Source organism: Euprymna scolopes, chromosome 46 (genome assembly GCF_053919585.1).
Source record: "Euprymna scolopes isolate OS-2025 chromosome 46, ASM5391958v1, whole genome shotgun sequence".
Classification (NCBI taxonomy): domain Eukaryota; kingdom Metazoa; phylum Mollusca; class Cephalopoda; order Sepiida; family Sepiolidae; genus Euprymna; species Euprymna scolopes.
The window spans coordinates 63,641,685-63,659,425 of NC_136527.1; the positions used below are offsets into that span (position 1 = coordinate 63,641,685).

Genomic DNA, 17,741 nt, shown 5'->3' on the forward strand with positions numbered 1-17,741 from the left:
AAAATAATAAAAAAAATCTTATCATAATATTTAATCGTTAATTTCAAAAAGTAGTAAAATAATAAAAAAAATCTTATCATAATATTTTTTCGTTAATTTAAAAAAGTAGTAAAATAATAAAAAAAAATCTTATCATAATATTTATTCGTTAATTTAAAAAAGTAGTAAAATAAAAAAAATCTTATAATATTTATTCGTGAATTTAAAAAAGTAGTAAAATAAAAAAAATCTTATCATAATATTTATTCGTTAATTTAAAAAAGTAGTAAAATAAAAAAAATCTTATCATAATATTTATTCGTTAATTTAAAAAAGTAGTAAAATAAAAAAAAATCTTATAATATTTATTCGTTAATTTAAAAAAGTAGTAAAATAAAAAAATCTTATCATAATATTTATTCGTTAATTTAAAAAAGTAGTAAAATAAAAAAAAATCTTATCATAATATTTATTCGTTAATTTAAAAAAGTAGTAAAATAAAAAAAAATCTTATCATAATATTTATTCGTTAATTTAAAAAATTAGTAAAATAAAAAAAATCTTATCATAATATTTATTCGTTAATTTAAAAAAGTAGTAAAATAAAAAAAAAATCTGATCATAATATTTTTTCGTTAATTTAAAAAAGTAGTAAAATAATAAAAAATCTCATCATAATATTTATTCGTTAATTAAAAAAATTAGTAAAAAAAAAAAAAATCTTATCATAATATTTATTCGTTAATTTAACAAAGTAGTAAAATAAAAAAAAATCTTATAATATTTATTCGTTAATTTAAAAAATTAGTAAAATAAAAAAAAATCTTATCATAATATTTATTCGTTAATTTAAAAAAAGTAGTAAAATAAAAAAAAATCTTATCATAATATTTATTCGTTAATTTAAAAAAGTAGTAAAATAAAAAAAAATCTTATCATAATATTTATTCGTTAATTTAAAAAAGTAGTAAAATAAAAAAAAATCTTATCATAATATATTTTCGTTAATTTAAAAAAGTAGTAAAATAAAAAAAAATCTTATCATAATATTTTTTCGTTAATTTAAAAAAGTAGTAAAATAAAAAAAAATATTATCATAATATTTTTTCGTTAATTTAAAAAAGTAGTAAAATAAAAAACAATCTTATCATAATATTTATTCGTTAATCTAAAAAAGTAGTAAAAAAAAAAAAATCTCATCATAATATTTATTCGTTAATTTAAAAAAGTAGTAAAATACAAAAAAAAATCTTATCATAATATTTATTCGTTAATTTAAAAAAGTAGTAAAATAAAAAAAATCTCATCATAATATTTATTCGTTAATTTAAAAAAGTAGTAAAATAAAAAAAAATCTTATCATAATATTTTTTTGTTAATTTAAAAAAGTAGTAAAATAAAAAAAAATCTTATCATAATATTTATTCGGTAATTTAAAAAAGTAGTAAAATAATAAAAAAAATCTTATCATAATATTTATTCGTTAATTTAAAAAAGTAGTAAAATAATTAAAAAAATCTTATCATAATATTTTTTCGTTAATTTAAAAAAGTAGTAAAATAAAAAAAAATCTTATCATAATATTTGTTCGTTAATTTAAAAAAGTAGTAAAATAAAAAAAATCTTATCATAATATTTTTTTGTTAATTTAAAAAAGTAGTAAAATAAAAAAAAAATCTTATCATAATATTTTTTTGTTAATTTAAAAAAGTAGTAAAATAATAAAAATCTCATCATAATATTTATTCGTTAATTTAAAAAATTAGTAAAATAAAAAAAATCTTATCATAATATTTATTCGTTAATTTAAATAAGTAGTAAAATAATAAAAAAAATCTTATAATATTTATTCGTTAATTTAAAAAAGTAGTAAAATAAAAAAAAATCTTATCATATTTATTCGTTAATTTAAAAAAAGCTTAAAATAATAAAAAAAAATCTTATCATAATATTTATTCGTTAATTTAAAACAGTAGTAAAATAAAAAAAATCTTATCATAATATTTATTCGTTAATTTAAAAAAGTAGTAAAATAAAAAAAAAACTTATAATATTTATTCGTTAATTTAAAAAATTAGTAAAATAAAAAAAAACCTTATCATAATATTTTTTCGTTCATTTAAAAAATTAGTAAAATAAAAAAAAATCTAATCATAATATTTATTGGTTAATTTAAAAAAGTAGTAAAATAATAAAAAAAATCTTATCATAATATTTATTCGTTAATTTAAAAAAGTAGTAAAATAATAAAAAAAATCTTATCATAATATTTATTCGTTAATTTAAAAAAGAAGTAAAATAAAAAAAAATCTTATCATAATATTTTTTTGTTATTTAAAAAAGTAGTAAAATAAAAAAAAATCTTATAATATTTATTCGTTAATTTAAAAAAGTAGTAAAATAAAAAAAAATCTTATCATAATATTTTTGCGTTAATTTAAAAAAGTAGTAAAATAAAAAAAAATCTTATCATAATATTTATTCGTTAATTTAAAAAAGTAGTAAAATAAAATAAATCTTATCATAATATTTATTCGGTAATTTAAAAAAGTAGTAAAATAAAACAAATCTTATCATAATATTTATTCGTTAATTTAAAAAAGTAGTAAAATAAATAAAAAATCTTATCATAATATTTATTCGTTAATTTAAAAAAGTAGTAAAATAAAAAAAAATCTTATCATAATATTTTTTCGTTAATTTAAAAAATTAGTAAAATAATAACACAAATCTTATCATAATATTTATTCGTTAATTTAAAAAAGTAGTAAAATAAAAAAAAAATCTTATCATAATATTTATTCGTTAATTTAAAAAAGTAGTAAAGTAATAAAATAAATCTTATCATAATATTTATTCGTTAATTTAAAAAAGAAGTAAAATAAAAAAAAACCTTATCATAATATTTTTTCGTTCATTTAAAAAATTAGTAAAATAAAAAAAAATCTAATCATAATATTTATTGGTTAATTTAAAAAAGTAGTAAAATAATAAAAAAAATCTTATCATAATATTTATTCGTTAATTTAAAAAAGAAGTAAAATAAAAAAAAATCTTATCATAATATTTTTTTGTTATTTAAAAAAGTAGTAAAATAAAAAAAAATCTTATAATATTTATTCGTTAATTTAAAAAAGTAGTAAAATAAAAAAAAATCTTATCATAATATTTTTGCGTTAATTTAAAAAAGTAGTAAAATAAAAAAAAATCTTATCATAATATTTATTCGTTAATTTAAAAAAGTAGTAAAATAAAATAAATCTTATCATAATATTTATTCGGTAATTTAAAAAAGTAGTAAAATAAAACAAATCTTATCATAATATTTATTCGTTAATTTAAAAAAGTAGTAAAATAAATAAAAAATCTTATCATAATATTTATTCGTTAATTTAAAAAAGTAGTAAAATAAAAAAAAATCTTATCATAATATTTTTTCGTTAATTTAAAAAATTAGTAAAATAATAACACAAATCTTATCATAATATTTATTCGTTAATTTAAAAAAGTAGTAAAATAAAAAAAATCTTATCATAATATTTATTCGTTAATTTAAAAAAGTAGTAAAGTAATAAAATAAATCTTATCATAATATTTATTCGTTAATTTAAAAAAGAAGTAAAATAAAAAAAAACCTTATCATAATATTTTTTCGTTCATTTAAAAAATTAGTAAAATAAAAAAAAATCTAATCATAATATTTATTGGTTAATTTAAAAAAGTAGTAAAATAATAAAAAAAATCTTATCATAATATTTATTCGTTAATTTAAAAAAGAAGTAAAATAAAAAAAAATCTTATCATAATATTTTTTTGTTATTTAAAAAAGTAGTAAAATAAAAAAAAATCTTATAATATTTATTCGTTAATTTAAAAAAGTAGTAAAATAAAAAAAAATCTTATCATAATATTTTTGCGTTAATTTAAAAAAGTAGTAAAATAAAAAAAAATCTTATCATAATATTTATTCGTTAATTTAAAAAAGTAGTAAAATAAAATAAATCTTATCATAATATTTATTCGGTAATTTAAAAAAGTAGTAAAATAAAACAAATCTTATCATAATATTTATTCGTTAATTTAAAAAAGTAGTAAAATAAATAAAAAATCTTATCATAATATTTATTCGTTAATTTAAAAAAGTAGTAAAATAAAAAAAAATCTTATCATAATATTTTTTCGTTAATTTAAAAAATTAGTAAAATAATAACACAAATCTTATCATAATATTTATTCGTTAATTTAAAAAAGTAGTAAAATAAAAAAAAAATCTTATCATAATATTTATTCGTTAATTTAAAAAAGTAGTAAAGTAATAAAATAAATCTTATCATAATATTTATTCGTTAATTTAAAAAAGAAGTAAAATAAAAAAAAACCTTATCATAATATTTTTTCGTTCATTTAAAAAATTAGTAAAATAAAAAAAAATCTAATCATAATATTTATTGGTTAATTTAAAAAAGTAGTAAAATAATAAAAAAAATCTTATCATAATATTTATTCGTTAATTTAAAAAAGTAGTAAAATAATAAAAAAAATCTTATCATAATATTTATTCGTTAATTTAAAAAAGAAGTAAAATAAAAAAAAATCTTATCATAATATTTTTTTGTTATTTAAAAAAGTAGTAAAATAAAAAAAAATCTTATAATATTTATTCGTTAATTTAAAAAAGTAGTAAAATAAAAAAAAATCTTATCATAATATTTTTGCGTTAATTTAAAAAAGTAGTAAAATAAAAAAAAATCTTATCATAATATTTATTCGGTAATTTAAAAAAGTAGTAAAATAATAAAACAATCTTATCATAATATTTATTCGGTAATTTAAAAAAGTAGTAAAATAAAAAAAAATCTTATCATAATATTTATTCGTTAATTTAAAAAAGTAGTAAAATAATTAAAAAAATCTTATCATAATATTTATTCGTTAATTTAAAAAGGTAGTAAAATAAAATAAATCTTATCATAATATTTTTTCGTTAATTTAAGAAAGTAGTAAAATAAAACAAATCTTATCATAATATTTATTCGTTAATTTAAAAAAGTAGTAAAATAAATAAAAAATCTTATCATAATATTTATTCGTTAATTTAAAAAAGTAGTAAAATAAAAAAAAATCTTATCATAATATTTTTTCGTTAATTTAAAAAATTAGTAAAATAAAAAAAAATCTAATCATAATATTTATTGGTTAATTTAAAAAAGTAGTAAAATAATAAAAAAAATCTTATCATAATATTTATTCGTTAATTCAAAAAAGTAGTAAAATAATAAAAAAAATCTTATCATAATATTTATTCGTTAATTTAAAAAAGAAGTAAAATAAAAAAAAATCTTATCATAATATTTTTTTGTTAATTAAAAAAAGTAGTAAAATAAAAAAAAATCTTATCATAATATTTATTCGTTATTTAAAAAAGTAGTAAAATAAAAAAAAATCTTATCATAATATTTTTTCGTTAATTAAAAAAAGTAGTAAAATAAAAACAAATCTTATCATAATATTTATTCGTTAATTTAAAAAAGTAGTAAAATAATAAAAAAAAATCTTATCATAATATTTATTCGTTAATTTAAAAAATTAGTAAAATAAAAAAAAATCTTATCATAATATTTTTTCGTTAATTTAAAAAAGTAGTAAAATAAAAAAAAATCTTATCATAATATTTATTCGTTAATTTAAAAAAGTAGTAAAATAAAAAAAAATCTTATCATAATATTTTTTCGTTAATTTAAAAAAGTAGTAAAATAAAAAAAAATCTTATCATAATATTTTTTCGTTAATTAAAAAAAGTAGTAAAATAAAAAAAAATCTTATCATAATATTTATTCGTTAATTTAAAAAAGTAGTAAAATAATAAAAAAATCTTATCATAATATTTATTCGGTAATTTAAAAAAGTAGTAAAATAAAAAAAAAATCTTATCATAATATTTATTCGTTAATTTAAAAAAGTAGTAAAATAATAAAAAAATCTTATCATAATATTTATTCGGTAATTTAAAAAAGTAGTAAAATAAAAAAAAATCTTATCATAATATTTATTCGTTAATTTAAAAAAGTAGTAAAATAATTAAAAAAATCTTATCATAATATTTATTCGTTAATTTAAAAAAGTAGTAAAATAAAATAAATCTTATCATAATATTTTTTCGTTAATTTAAAAAAGTAGTAAAATAAAACAAATCTTATCATAATATTTATTCGTTAATTTAAAAAAGTAGTAAAATAAATAAAAAATCTTATCATAATATTTATTCGTTAATTTAAAAAAGTAGTAAAATAAAAAAAAATCTTATCATAATATTTTTTCGTTAATTTAAAAAATTAGTAAAATAATAACACAAATCTTATCATAATATTTATTCGTTAATTTAAAAAAGTAGTAAAGTAATAAAATAAATCTTATCATAATATTTATTCGTTAATTTAAAAAAGAAGTAAAATAAAAAAAAACCTTATCATAATATTTTTTCGTTCATTTAAAAAATTAGTAAAATAAAAATAATCTAATCATAATATTTATTGGTTAATTTAAAAAAGTAGTAAAATAATAAAAAAAATCTTATCATAATATTTATTCGTTAATTTAAAAAAGTAGTAAAATAATAAAAAAAATCTTATCATAATATTTATTCGTTAATTTAAAAAAGAAGTAAAATAAAAAAAAATCTTATCATAATATTTTTTTGTTATTTAAAAAAGTAGTAAAATAAAAAAAAATCTTATAATATTTATTCGTTAATTTAAAAAAGTAGTAAAATAAAAAAAAATCTTATCATAATATTTTTGCGTTAATTTAAAAAAGTAGTAAAATAAAAAAAAATCTTATCATAATATTTATTCGGTAATTTAAAAAAGTAGTAAAATAATAAAAAAATCATATCATAATATTTTTGCGTTAATTTAAAAAAGTAGTAAAATAAAAAAAAATCTTATCATAATATTTATTCGGTAATTTAAAAAAGTAGTAAAATAATAAAAAAAAATCTTATCATATTTATTCGTTTATTTAAAAAAGTAGTAAAATAATAAAAAAAATCTTATCATAATATTTTTTCGTTAATTTAAAAAAGTAGTAAAATAAAAAAAATCTTATCATAATATTTATTCGTTAATTTAAAAAAGTAGTAAAATAATTAAAAAAATCTTATCATAATATTTAGTCGTTAATTTAAAAAAGTAGTAAAATAAAATAAAATCTTATCATAATATTTTTTCGTTAATTTAAAAAAGTAGTAAAATAAAACAAATCTTATCATAATATTTATTCGTTAATTTAAAAAAGTAGTAAAATAAATAAAAAATCTTATCATAATATTTATTCGTTAATTTAAAAAAGTAGTAAAATAAACAAAAATCTTATCATAATATTTTTTCGTTAATTTAAAAAATTAGTAAAATAAAAAAAAATCTAATCATAATATTTATTGGTTAATTTAAAAAAGTAGTAAAATAATAAAAAAAATCTTATCATAATATTTGTTCGGTAATTTAAAAAAGTAGTAAAATAATAAAAAAAAATCTTATCATATTTATTCGTTTATTTAAAAAAGTAGTAAAATAATAAAAAAAATCTTATCATAATATTTTTTCGTTAATTTAAAAAAGTAGTAAAATAAAAAAAATCTTATCATAATATTTATTCGTTAATTTAAAAAAGAAGTAAAATAAAAAAAAATCTTATCATAATATTTTTTTGTTAATTTAAAAAAGTAGTAAAATAAAAAAAATCTTATCATAATATTTATTCGTTATTTAAAAAAGTAGTAAAATAAAAAAAAAATCTTATCATAATATTTTTTCGTTAATTAAAAAAAGTAGTAAAATAAAAACAAATCTTATCATAATATTTATTCGTTAATTTAAAAAAGTAGTAAAATAATAAAAAAAATCTTATCATAATATTTATTCGTTAATTTAAAAAATTAGTAAAATAAAAAAAAATCTTATCATAATATTTATTCATTAATTTAAAAAAGTAGTAAAATAAAAAAAAATCTTATCATAATATTTTTTCGTTAATTTAAAAAAGTAGTAAAATTAAAACAAATCTTATCATAATATTTATTCGTTAATTTAAAAAAGTAGTAAAATAATAAAAAAATCTTATCGTAATATTTTTGCGTTAATCTAAAAAAGTAGTAAAATAAAAAAAAATCTTATCATAATATTTATTCGTTAATTTAAAAAAGTAGTAAAATAAAAAAAAATCTTATCATAATATTTTTTCGTTAATTTAAAAAAGTAGTAAAATAATAAAAAAAATCTTATCATAATATTTTTTCGTTAATTTAAAAAAGTAGTAAAATAAAATAAAATCTTATCATAATATTTATTCGTTAATTTAAAAAAGTAGTAAAATAAAAAAAAATCTTATCATAATATTTATTCGTTAATTTAAAAAAGTAGTAAAATAAAATAAATCTTATCATAATATTTTTTCGTTAATTTAAAAAAGTAGTAAAATAAAAAAAAATCTTATCATAATATTTTTTCGGTAATGTAAAAAAGTAGTAAAATAAATAAAAAATCTTATCATAATATTTATTCGTTAATGTAAAAAAGTAGTAAAATAAAAAAAAATCTTATCATAATATTTTTTCGTTAATTTAAAAAAGTAGTAAAATAATAAAACAAATCTTATCATAATATTTATTCGTTAATTTAAAACAGTAGTAAAATAAAAAAAATCTTATCATAATATTTATTCGTTAATTTAAAAAAGAAGTAAAATAAAAAAAAAACCTTATCATAATATTTTTTCGTTAATTTAAAAAATTAGTAAAATAAAAAAAAATCTAATCATAATATTTATTGGTTAATTTAAAAAAGTAGTAAAATAATAAAAAAAATCTTATAATATTTATTCGTTAATTTAAAAAAGTAGTAAAATAATAAAAAAAATCTTATCATAATATTTATTCGTTAATTTAAAAAAGTAGTAAAATAAAAAAAAATCTTATCATAATATTTTTGCGTTAATTTAAAAAAGAAGTAAAATAAAAAAAAATCTTATCATAATATTTTTTTGTTAATTTAAAAAAGTAGTAAAATAAAAAAAAATCTTATCATAATATTTATTCGTTAATTTAAAAAAGTAGTAAAATAAAAAAAAATCTTATCATAATATTTTTGCGTTAATTTAAAAAAGTAGTAAAATAAAAAAAAATCTTATCATAATATTTATTTGGTAATTTAAAAAAGTAGTAAAATAATAAAAAAAATCTTATCGGATTTATTCGTTTATTTAAAAAAGTAGTAAAATAATAAAAAAAATCTTATCATAATATTTTTTCGTTAATTTAAAAAAGTAGTAAAATAAAAAAAAATCTTATCATAATATTTATTCGTTAATTTAAAAAAGTAGTAAAATAAAAAAAATCTTATCATAATATTTATTCGTTAATTTAAAAAAGTAGTAAAATAAAAAAAAAATCTTATCATAATATTTTTTTGTTAATTTAAAAAAGTAGTAAAATAATAAAAAATCTCATAATATTTATTCGTTAATTTAAAAAAGTAGTAAAATAAAAAATAATCTTATAATATTTAGTCGTTAATTTAAAAAAGTAGTAAAATAAAAAAAAATCTTATCATAATATTTATTCGTTAATTTAAAAAATTAGTAAAATAAAAAAAAATCTTATCATAATATTTATTCGTTAATGCAAAAAAGTAGTAAAATAAAAAAAAATCTTATCATAATATTTAGTCGTTAATTTAAAAAAGTAGTAAAATAAAAAAAATCTTATCATAATATTTATTCGTTAATTTAAAAAAGTAGTAAAATAAACAAAAATCTTATCATAATATTTATTCGTTAATTTAAAAAAGTAGTAAAATAAAAAAAAAATCTTATAATATTTTTTCGTTAATTTAAAAAAGTAGTAAAATAAAAAAAAATCTTATCATAATATTTATTCGTTAATTTAAAAAAGTAGTAAAATAAAAAAAAATCTTATCATAATATTTATTCGTTAATTTAAAAAAGTAGTAAAATAATAAAAAACATCTTCTCATAATATATTTTTGTTAATTTAAAAAAGTAGTAGAATAATAAAAAAAATCTTATCATAATATTTATCTGTTAATTTAAAAAAGTAGTAAAATAAAAAAAAAATCTTATCATAATATTTATTCGTTAATTTAAAAAAGTAGTAAAATAAAAAAAAATCTTATAATATTTAGTCGTTAATTTAAAAAAGTAGTAAAATAAAAAAAATCTTATCATAATATTTTTTCGTTAATTTAAAAAAGTAGTAAAATAATTAAAAAAATCTTATCATAATATATTTTTGTTAATTTAAAAAAGTAGTAAAATAATAAAAAAAATCTTGTCATAATATTTATCTGTTAATTTAAAAAAGTAGTAAAATAAAAAAAAAATCTTATCATAATATTTTTTCGTTAATTTAAAAAAGTAGTAAAATAATAAAAAAAATCTTATCATAATATTTATTCGTTAATTTAAAAAAGTAGTAAAATAAAAAAAAATCTTATAATATTTATTCGTTAATTTTAAAAAGTAGTAAAATAATAAAAAAAATCTTATCATAATATTTATTCGTTAATTTAAAAAAGTAGTAAAATAAAAAAAATCTTATCATAATATTTATTCGTTAATTTAAAAAAGTAGTAAAATAATTAAAAAAATCTTATCATAATATTTATTCGTTAATTTAAAAAAGTAGTAAAATAAAAAAAATCTTATAATATTTTTTCGTTAATTTAAAAAAGTAGTAAAATAAAAAAAAATCTCATCATAATATTTATTCGTTAATTTAAAAAAGTAGTAAAATAAATAAAAAATCTTATCATAATATTTTTTCGTTAATTTAAAAAAGTAGTAAAATAAAAAAAAATCTTATAATATTTATTTGTTAATTTAAAAAAGTAGTAAAATAATAAAAAAAAAGGTAGTCGTAAAAATGCCATTTCTTTTGTAATGTTTTTATTCTTTAGGTTTTAAGCTTAATTTTTTTTATAGAACCTCACCATGATATTTACTTTTTAATAAAAGTGTAGTTGAAAAAAAAAAAAAAACTAGAAAAAGTTGCCGCAACTTTCTGTTTCAAACGTTTTCATCTAATGAAAATACCATTGGTTTTAGCGTCGTAAATTGTGATATGAAAACAAAAACGATTCTCTCAATAATCGCATAAAAACTACATTTTGTATTATTAATCTTATCACCTTTGTTACGTTAAAAAAAAAAAATGCCGCAGCTTTTTTTTTTTTTTTAATGTTTTGACTTAATAAAAATATCGTTGGTTTTAGCGTCCGAACTTATGAGATGAAAAAATAATTTCTCTACAATTATCATCGCATTTTCATTTTTTGTAATGTTGCCGAAAAAAAAAAAAAAAAAAAAAACTAGAAAAAGTTGCCGTAACTTTCCTTTTTAAATGTTTTCAATGAAAATATCGTTGGTTTTAGCGTCGTAAATGGTGACATGAAAACAAAAACGATTCTCTTAATAGTCGTGTAAAAACTATGTTTTGTATTATTAATGTTATCAACTTTGTTAAATAAAAAAATGTTAAAGCTATCATTTTTTGATGCTTAGATTTAATACGTTGGTTTTAGCATCCTAAATTATGATGAAAAAAATGGACGAATCTTTTAGTGAAATGGAGTTGTCTCCCTCAGATCAATAATATTGTATAAAAAAGCGCCAGATTTTGAATGGAAAACAAGGGTCTAAAAAAATTAATATAAGGATTTAGTTAAAATTAAAATAAAAAAACTCGTAGTTTTAGAAATTAAAGCTTGATATTCCTTAAAATAAAGAGAAATTTAATAAAAAATAATTTTATATATTGCTTTTTGTCGAGCTACAAATTGAACATTAATATTAGTAAAATTCTGTCAGTTAACTGGTTCCATATCAAACCGGAAGTTAATTTTTTGTATCTGCGCCGCCTGGCGCCATGTTCATTTCTCTTTTATAATGTTTTGACTAAAATGGCCGAAAAATCAAGTTGTTGTTTTTTAAACGAAATTACATGTATTAAAATCCATTATTTCTGAGTAACTTTTTTTTTCCAGAAAGATAAAACCCTGAATTTTATCATAAAGAAAGCAGAATAATGTAAGACTTTTTCTACTATTTTTAATTAAATTTTAAATGTTAAATTTTCCCCAAAAGTTAACAATTGGCGGTTTTTGTTTTGCACAAAAAACGTATATAAATAGTTAAAAAAAAAAAAAAAGAAAAAAAAAGAAGGTTTTTGAAAGAATTAATTTGTTTATTTCTTGTCTAACTAAGATTTAGGGGTAATCTCCAAAAATACCGTTAGGGCTTACAACATGGCCGCCAGAAGAGTCACGTGATCCGGTTGATCCAAAACATGAATCGTGCAAATGGAAAACGCAGCCTTGAAGGCAAACTTTGACAAACAATCACAATTTGTTTGTATTTAATTTTTTGTTGATATAATGTTATAAAAATAGGCAAACTTTGAGAAACAATCTTAGGTTGTTTTTAGTTAAAACAGTGTTTATAAAAAGTATTTTATTCAGAACAAACAAGTGGTCGGTCGACGGAACGCAATTGAACCATGACAATTCCTGGAATTGAACCACGACGATTCCTGAAATTGGAACTGCTACCTACCTCAGAGAATTACAAAAATATCAATGGCCCTTAACGTATCACCCTTGTTCCTCGTTCCTCGTGTTCATGACAATAACGCTATACTTGGCGAAACTATGACATTGTCTCGGCTAATGTTAGCAATGCCAGATGACGTGCACATATCGACATGGCTTGCACAGAGACGTCTGATAGCCAATTCATGCAATTGTCAAATTTGTGGGTCACCATGCGTGTTGGCTCGATATTCCGAATCCAAGGATGGTTGGAGATGGTGTTGCCGAAACGATGGATATCGTAATACAATTAGAACAAACTCTTTTTTTCAAAGAAGCAACCTCAATCTAAGAACCATTGTAATAATTATGTATATGTGGAGCATGGATTTTCCACAAAAAACTATGGCAACAGAAAGTGAGTTGAGTGCTAACACAGTGAGCGACTGGTGCAACTTTTTGAGGGAAGTGTGCACTCAGTACATTGAACAAAACCCAATTCAATTGGGGGGTGTAGATGAGACCTGGACCCCAAAAGAGGTTGAAATCGATGAAAGCCATTTTTACCCTCGGAAATATCACAGAGGAACTGTCCGACGTAGCCATTGGGTGTTCGGCGCCATCGAACGAGGCTCTAAGAATTGCCTTTTGATCGAGGTTCCAGACAGAAAACGTGAAACTCTGGTCCCTATAATTCGCCAATGGATCTTACCCGGGACTCGTATAATAAGCGATGGGTGGAGCGCTTATGCAACCATAGCAGACATTGACTTTGGTATTTACAGCCACGATGTTGTTGTCCACGAAAGAAATTTTGTGGAGCCTAACGACGCGACTATAAATACTCAACTTATTGAAAATACGTGGATGCGAGCGAAGAAAAAACTTTGTCGTCAATTCGGTACATCAAGGGCTCTCTTCACTTCATATTTAAATGAATTTATGTGGCGTGAAAGAGTCGGCCCAAATAAATTTTGTGAGCTAATTTGTTGCATCGCCTCCATCTATTCTGTCTAAATTTATAAAATGAAAATTAAAAATATAAACTGTTTTTTTTACATCATATTTTTATAACATTACATCTTAAAAAAAATGAACACCTTGTTTTAAATACCATTTTTATGAAAAACTCTGAATAAAATATTTTTTATAAACACTGTTTTAAAAAACAAACAAACTGTGATTGTTTCTCAACAAAAAATTAAATGACCGTTCTAAATAAATTATTTATTATTATGATATTGAAAACCTGTTTTTGTACTTAAATTTAAAGCAAACTTTGAAAAACAAGCATAATAATATGCTTGTTTTTCAAAGTTTGCTTTAAATTTGCGTTTTCCGGTTTCGTAATACAGCGATTCATGTTTTGGATCAACCGGATCACGTGACTCTTCTGGCGGCCATGTTGTAAGCCCTAACGGTATTTTTGGAGATTGCCGATTTAGGGTGATTTTCTATGAGAATATGCAAAAATATTATAATATAAGTACCTGGATTTCAAATAATTCCACTTATTCATATAGGCAACCAGTTACTTCGAGTCGATTTGATTACTGTTTACATTTGTGCTTGATAAAAAGCAAACTACGGAAGACCAAAAAGCCAAAAAAAAACCCTTATTTTTCAGTGACGAAAATTTCAATGTATTATTAACGCTGAGGCTGGCCAGTACCAGATGGGTGACCATTTGTATGAGTTTGGTTTTTAATGTGTATGTGTGTGGGGGCCAGGCTCCCCAAAATGGGGGGGGGGCAATTTAAAGCAGAATAAAAAAAATATTTCAGCGCGTTTGGTCCACCGTAGATGAAAGGCGGCAAACGTTTCCAAACTTGATCGAAAAAATAATGATATTTTTAACACAAAGGGCACAATATTTATCGATTTTTTTTTGTATCGATTCTTCAAAGCATGCCCTGTTTAATAATGGTCATGCATTATTCGGCTCGCTAAAAAGAACTTGTTAATTTATTTATCAAAGATTTTAAAATGGCTTTTTTCGTATAAATATTAAAAAAAATTTGTTGTTGTTTTGCTTAACTTAAATTAATTATTTTACTTAACATATTCAGCGAATTTCACACTTAAAAACTCAAAAGCGGGATAATTAAACACAATCGAAGTTTGGATATTCAGACATCAAAATAAGGTATGCAAACAAGTTTTTTTTTTTTTTTTTTTTTTTGCTTTTTTCCCCCTGCCAGTTAGACGATGGCGCTATTGTCGGTCTCTGCAAGGATTCTCCTCTTTTCTTTTTTATTTTTCACAGTAATAATCGGACTTTTCCGCTTTTTAATATTATTAGTACGAATGAGTTAGGAGACAAAACGAGGCATCATTATTTTTATAAGGGACGTAACTCTTACAGTAAGAATTACACCTAACAAGGAAAGATAATCGGTAATCGTGAAGAAAGAGAGACCCTGTTTCCTCCGTTTGACTATAGGTGGCGTTACTGTCTGTCCACCTAGTTACGGAAGCACAAAACGTATATAATGGCACCCTTGAAATAAAACTAAATGTTTTTGTTATATTTTAATTCTAAACATGTTTCTTTTGTGATTTTTGTTTAAGTTTGTTTTTTGTTTTTTTTTTCAAACATATTTACGTTTTTTTTTTCAAACATATTTAAGTTTTATTTTTTCAAGCATTTACGTTTTTTTTTTTTTATGTTGTTTTTTTTTTTTGCAAGCATAAACTAAATGTTTTTGCTATATTTTTCGTTTAAACATATTTATGGGTACAACCGTTTTTCCCGCGAGTATTTTTTACGCTCTGATAATAATAATAAAAAAAATCAACGTTTTTTCTTTTATCTTTTTTTTATGGATCTCCTTTTTTTTTCTTAATTTTTCTGCACTTATTTTACCTTTTCCGCGAGTGTGTGTGTGTATATATATATATATATATTTGAAAAAGGATATTGTAAAACCTGAATCTTACTTGAAACTACTATTAAAAAATAGCGCTGTACAATACGTGCATAAGAAAACTTAAAAAAAAAAAATATTTAAAAAATATTTAGTTTATGCTTGCAAAAAAAAAACAAAAAACAAACAAATAAAACGTAAAAACAAAACAAAAAAAACGTAAATGTTTGAAAATAAACAAGAAACAAAACGTAAATGTTTGGAAAAATAAAACTTAAATATGTTTGCAAAAACAAAAAAAAAACGTAAATATGTTTGAAAGAAAAAAAACAAACAAACTTAAATATGTTTGCAAAAAAAAAAGAAACATGTTTACAATTAAAATATAACAAAAACATTTATTTTTATTTCAAGGGTGCCATTATATACATTTTGTGCTTCCGTAACTAGGTGGACAGACAGTAACGCCACCTATAGTCAAACGGAGGAAACAGGCTTTCTCTTTCTTCACGATTACCAGATAATCCATATGTTTATATAGACGACAAATATCGAAAAATTGGCTAAAACCATTAGTTCTTTCACCCTCAACTGGGCAGTTTTCTACAGAGAGAGGTCACTTTTTTCGCCGATATTTTCGAAAGTCATCTACTCTTTTTGATTAACTAGCCTTAATTTAAACATTCATCACTTCTGGTCTAGCGATGGGCGCAACAGTAAAGATGTCACTTTTTTCCTCACGTTCTTTTTCTCCTTCACTGTACGGTGTGATAGTATGAACCATTACCCCCCCCCCCGCGCCTTAAAGAATTCTTGGATATACCTTCACTTCCGTTTGACACAGAACTGGAGTTCAATAAAAAAATGGAGACCGTATTCCGCTTCTCATAAAATAAACTTGTGTTTTGGTATTCTTTCACATAATGTTTCATGGTGGCAAGCGGTGGTGTTTCCCATTTGGGAAACCTTACGAACAGGTCGTCCCTATTATATACACACGACAGTAAAAGAAATATTAAAAAAAATAAATAAATGAATAAAATTGGCCATGTTCAGACCGCATGGGAAAAATTAATACTTGGCGCCAAGCTTCAAACTGTGAGTAAGCTTTGTTTTTCGTTTTTTGTGTTTCAAATGCAATGAAAATAAATACATACATACATATATATATATATATATATATATATATATATATATATATATATATATATTACTGTCATTAAAAAAATATATACATATATTAGGAAGTATATGTATAAGTTCTCAGACGTTTAAGTTTTCCACGGAAAACACATATACATGTACATTTGTTCTGTCAGTTTATTAAAATAAAAAAAAAATAAAATAAATAAACGGAGGGCTGAATTTTATATCGTCTGGAACTAAACGAAATAAATAAATAAATACAATGGCTACAAACGAACCGTTGATGAATTGGTCGTCCACAGACCTAACCGAAGCATTTCGATTATTTAAGCAACGTTGTAATCTTTACTTCTCAGTTAAAAATATTTTGTTGGAAAAACAGGTCGACCACAGCCTGCTACTGTCTGGAGAAGAAGGCCTTAAAAAATACAACACTTGGTCATTCGAAAACGAGGCCGACAGGAATAATCCAGAAATAATTTGGGAAAAATTCGAGGAAAGACTGCAGCCGCAATTAAACTTCCGAATCGCTCGTTTTTACCTGCGCCAGTATAATCAAAAGGAATCAGAGAATTTCGATGACTTTCTGGCCCGGTGTAAATCGCAGGCATTGAAATGCAAGTTCCGGGATATCCAGGAAATGGAGGAACGCCTCTTCGAGCAGATTATGTCAGGAACAAAGCACCCAGAACTCCAAAAGCAGCTTCTAGCGAAAGGCGAACAATTGACACTGCCGGAAGCTATAAACTGTGGTAGGACACATGAAGTTTCCATAACCCACATGAGACAGTTGGCTGAACTAGAGCAGAATAAGCATGAAATAGATGCAATCAAGTACAAACAGTGTAACAGATGCGGAGGCTCCCATCCAAGGCAAAAATGTCCAGCATGGGGTACCACATGTTCCGCGGGTGGACAACAAAATCATTGGGCTTAGGTCTGCGCAAGCAAAAATAAAAACGCAGCAGGACGTTTTCTGACACGCATAACATGGAAAGATGGAGGTAATAAACCAGGACATGGATAAGCACAAAGGGACCAGTACAAACACTGGAAACACGGCAACCATATGCACTCGGTAAATACCTCTCAGAGGGACAATGAAGGGATTTATAACAAGTTTGAACAAATGTCTTTCGACTCTATTCAA

The 17,741-nt window shown here is 19.7% G+C and overlaps 1 protein-coding gene across 1 annotated transcript; it reads left to right on the forward strand.

Moving 5' to 3' along the window:
- Positions 1–10,902: 10,902 nt before the first annotated feature.
- LOC145270530 (uncharacterized) lies at positions 10,903–13,659 on the forward strand. The gene has a single exon (XM_080126179.1). It carries the CDS (start codon positions 12,627–12,629, stop codon positions 13,593–13,595), a length of 969 nt encoding a protein of 322 aa, XP_079982305.1. The 5' UTR covers positions 10,903–12,626; the 3' UTR covers positions 13,596–13,659.
- Positions 13,660–17,741: the final 4,082 nt, after the last annotated feature.

Excerpts from the sequence above, each read along its gene's own strand:
- LOC145270530 (XM_080126179.1), top strand. The coding sequence starts at position 12,627 with ATGGCCCTTAACGTATCACCCTTGTTCCTCGTTCCTCGTGTTCATGAC.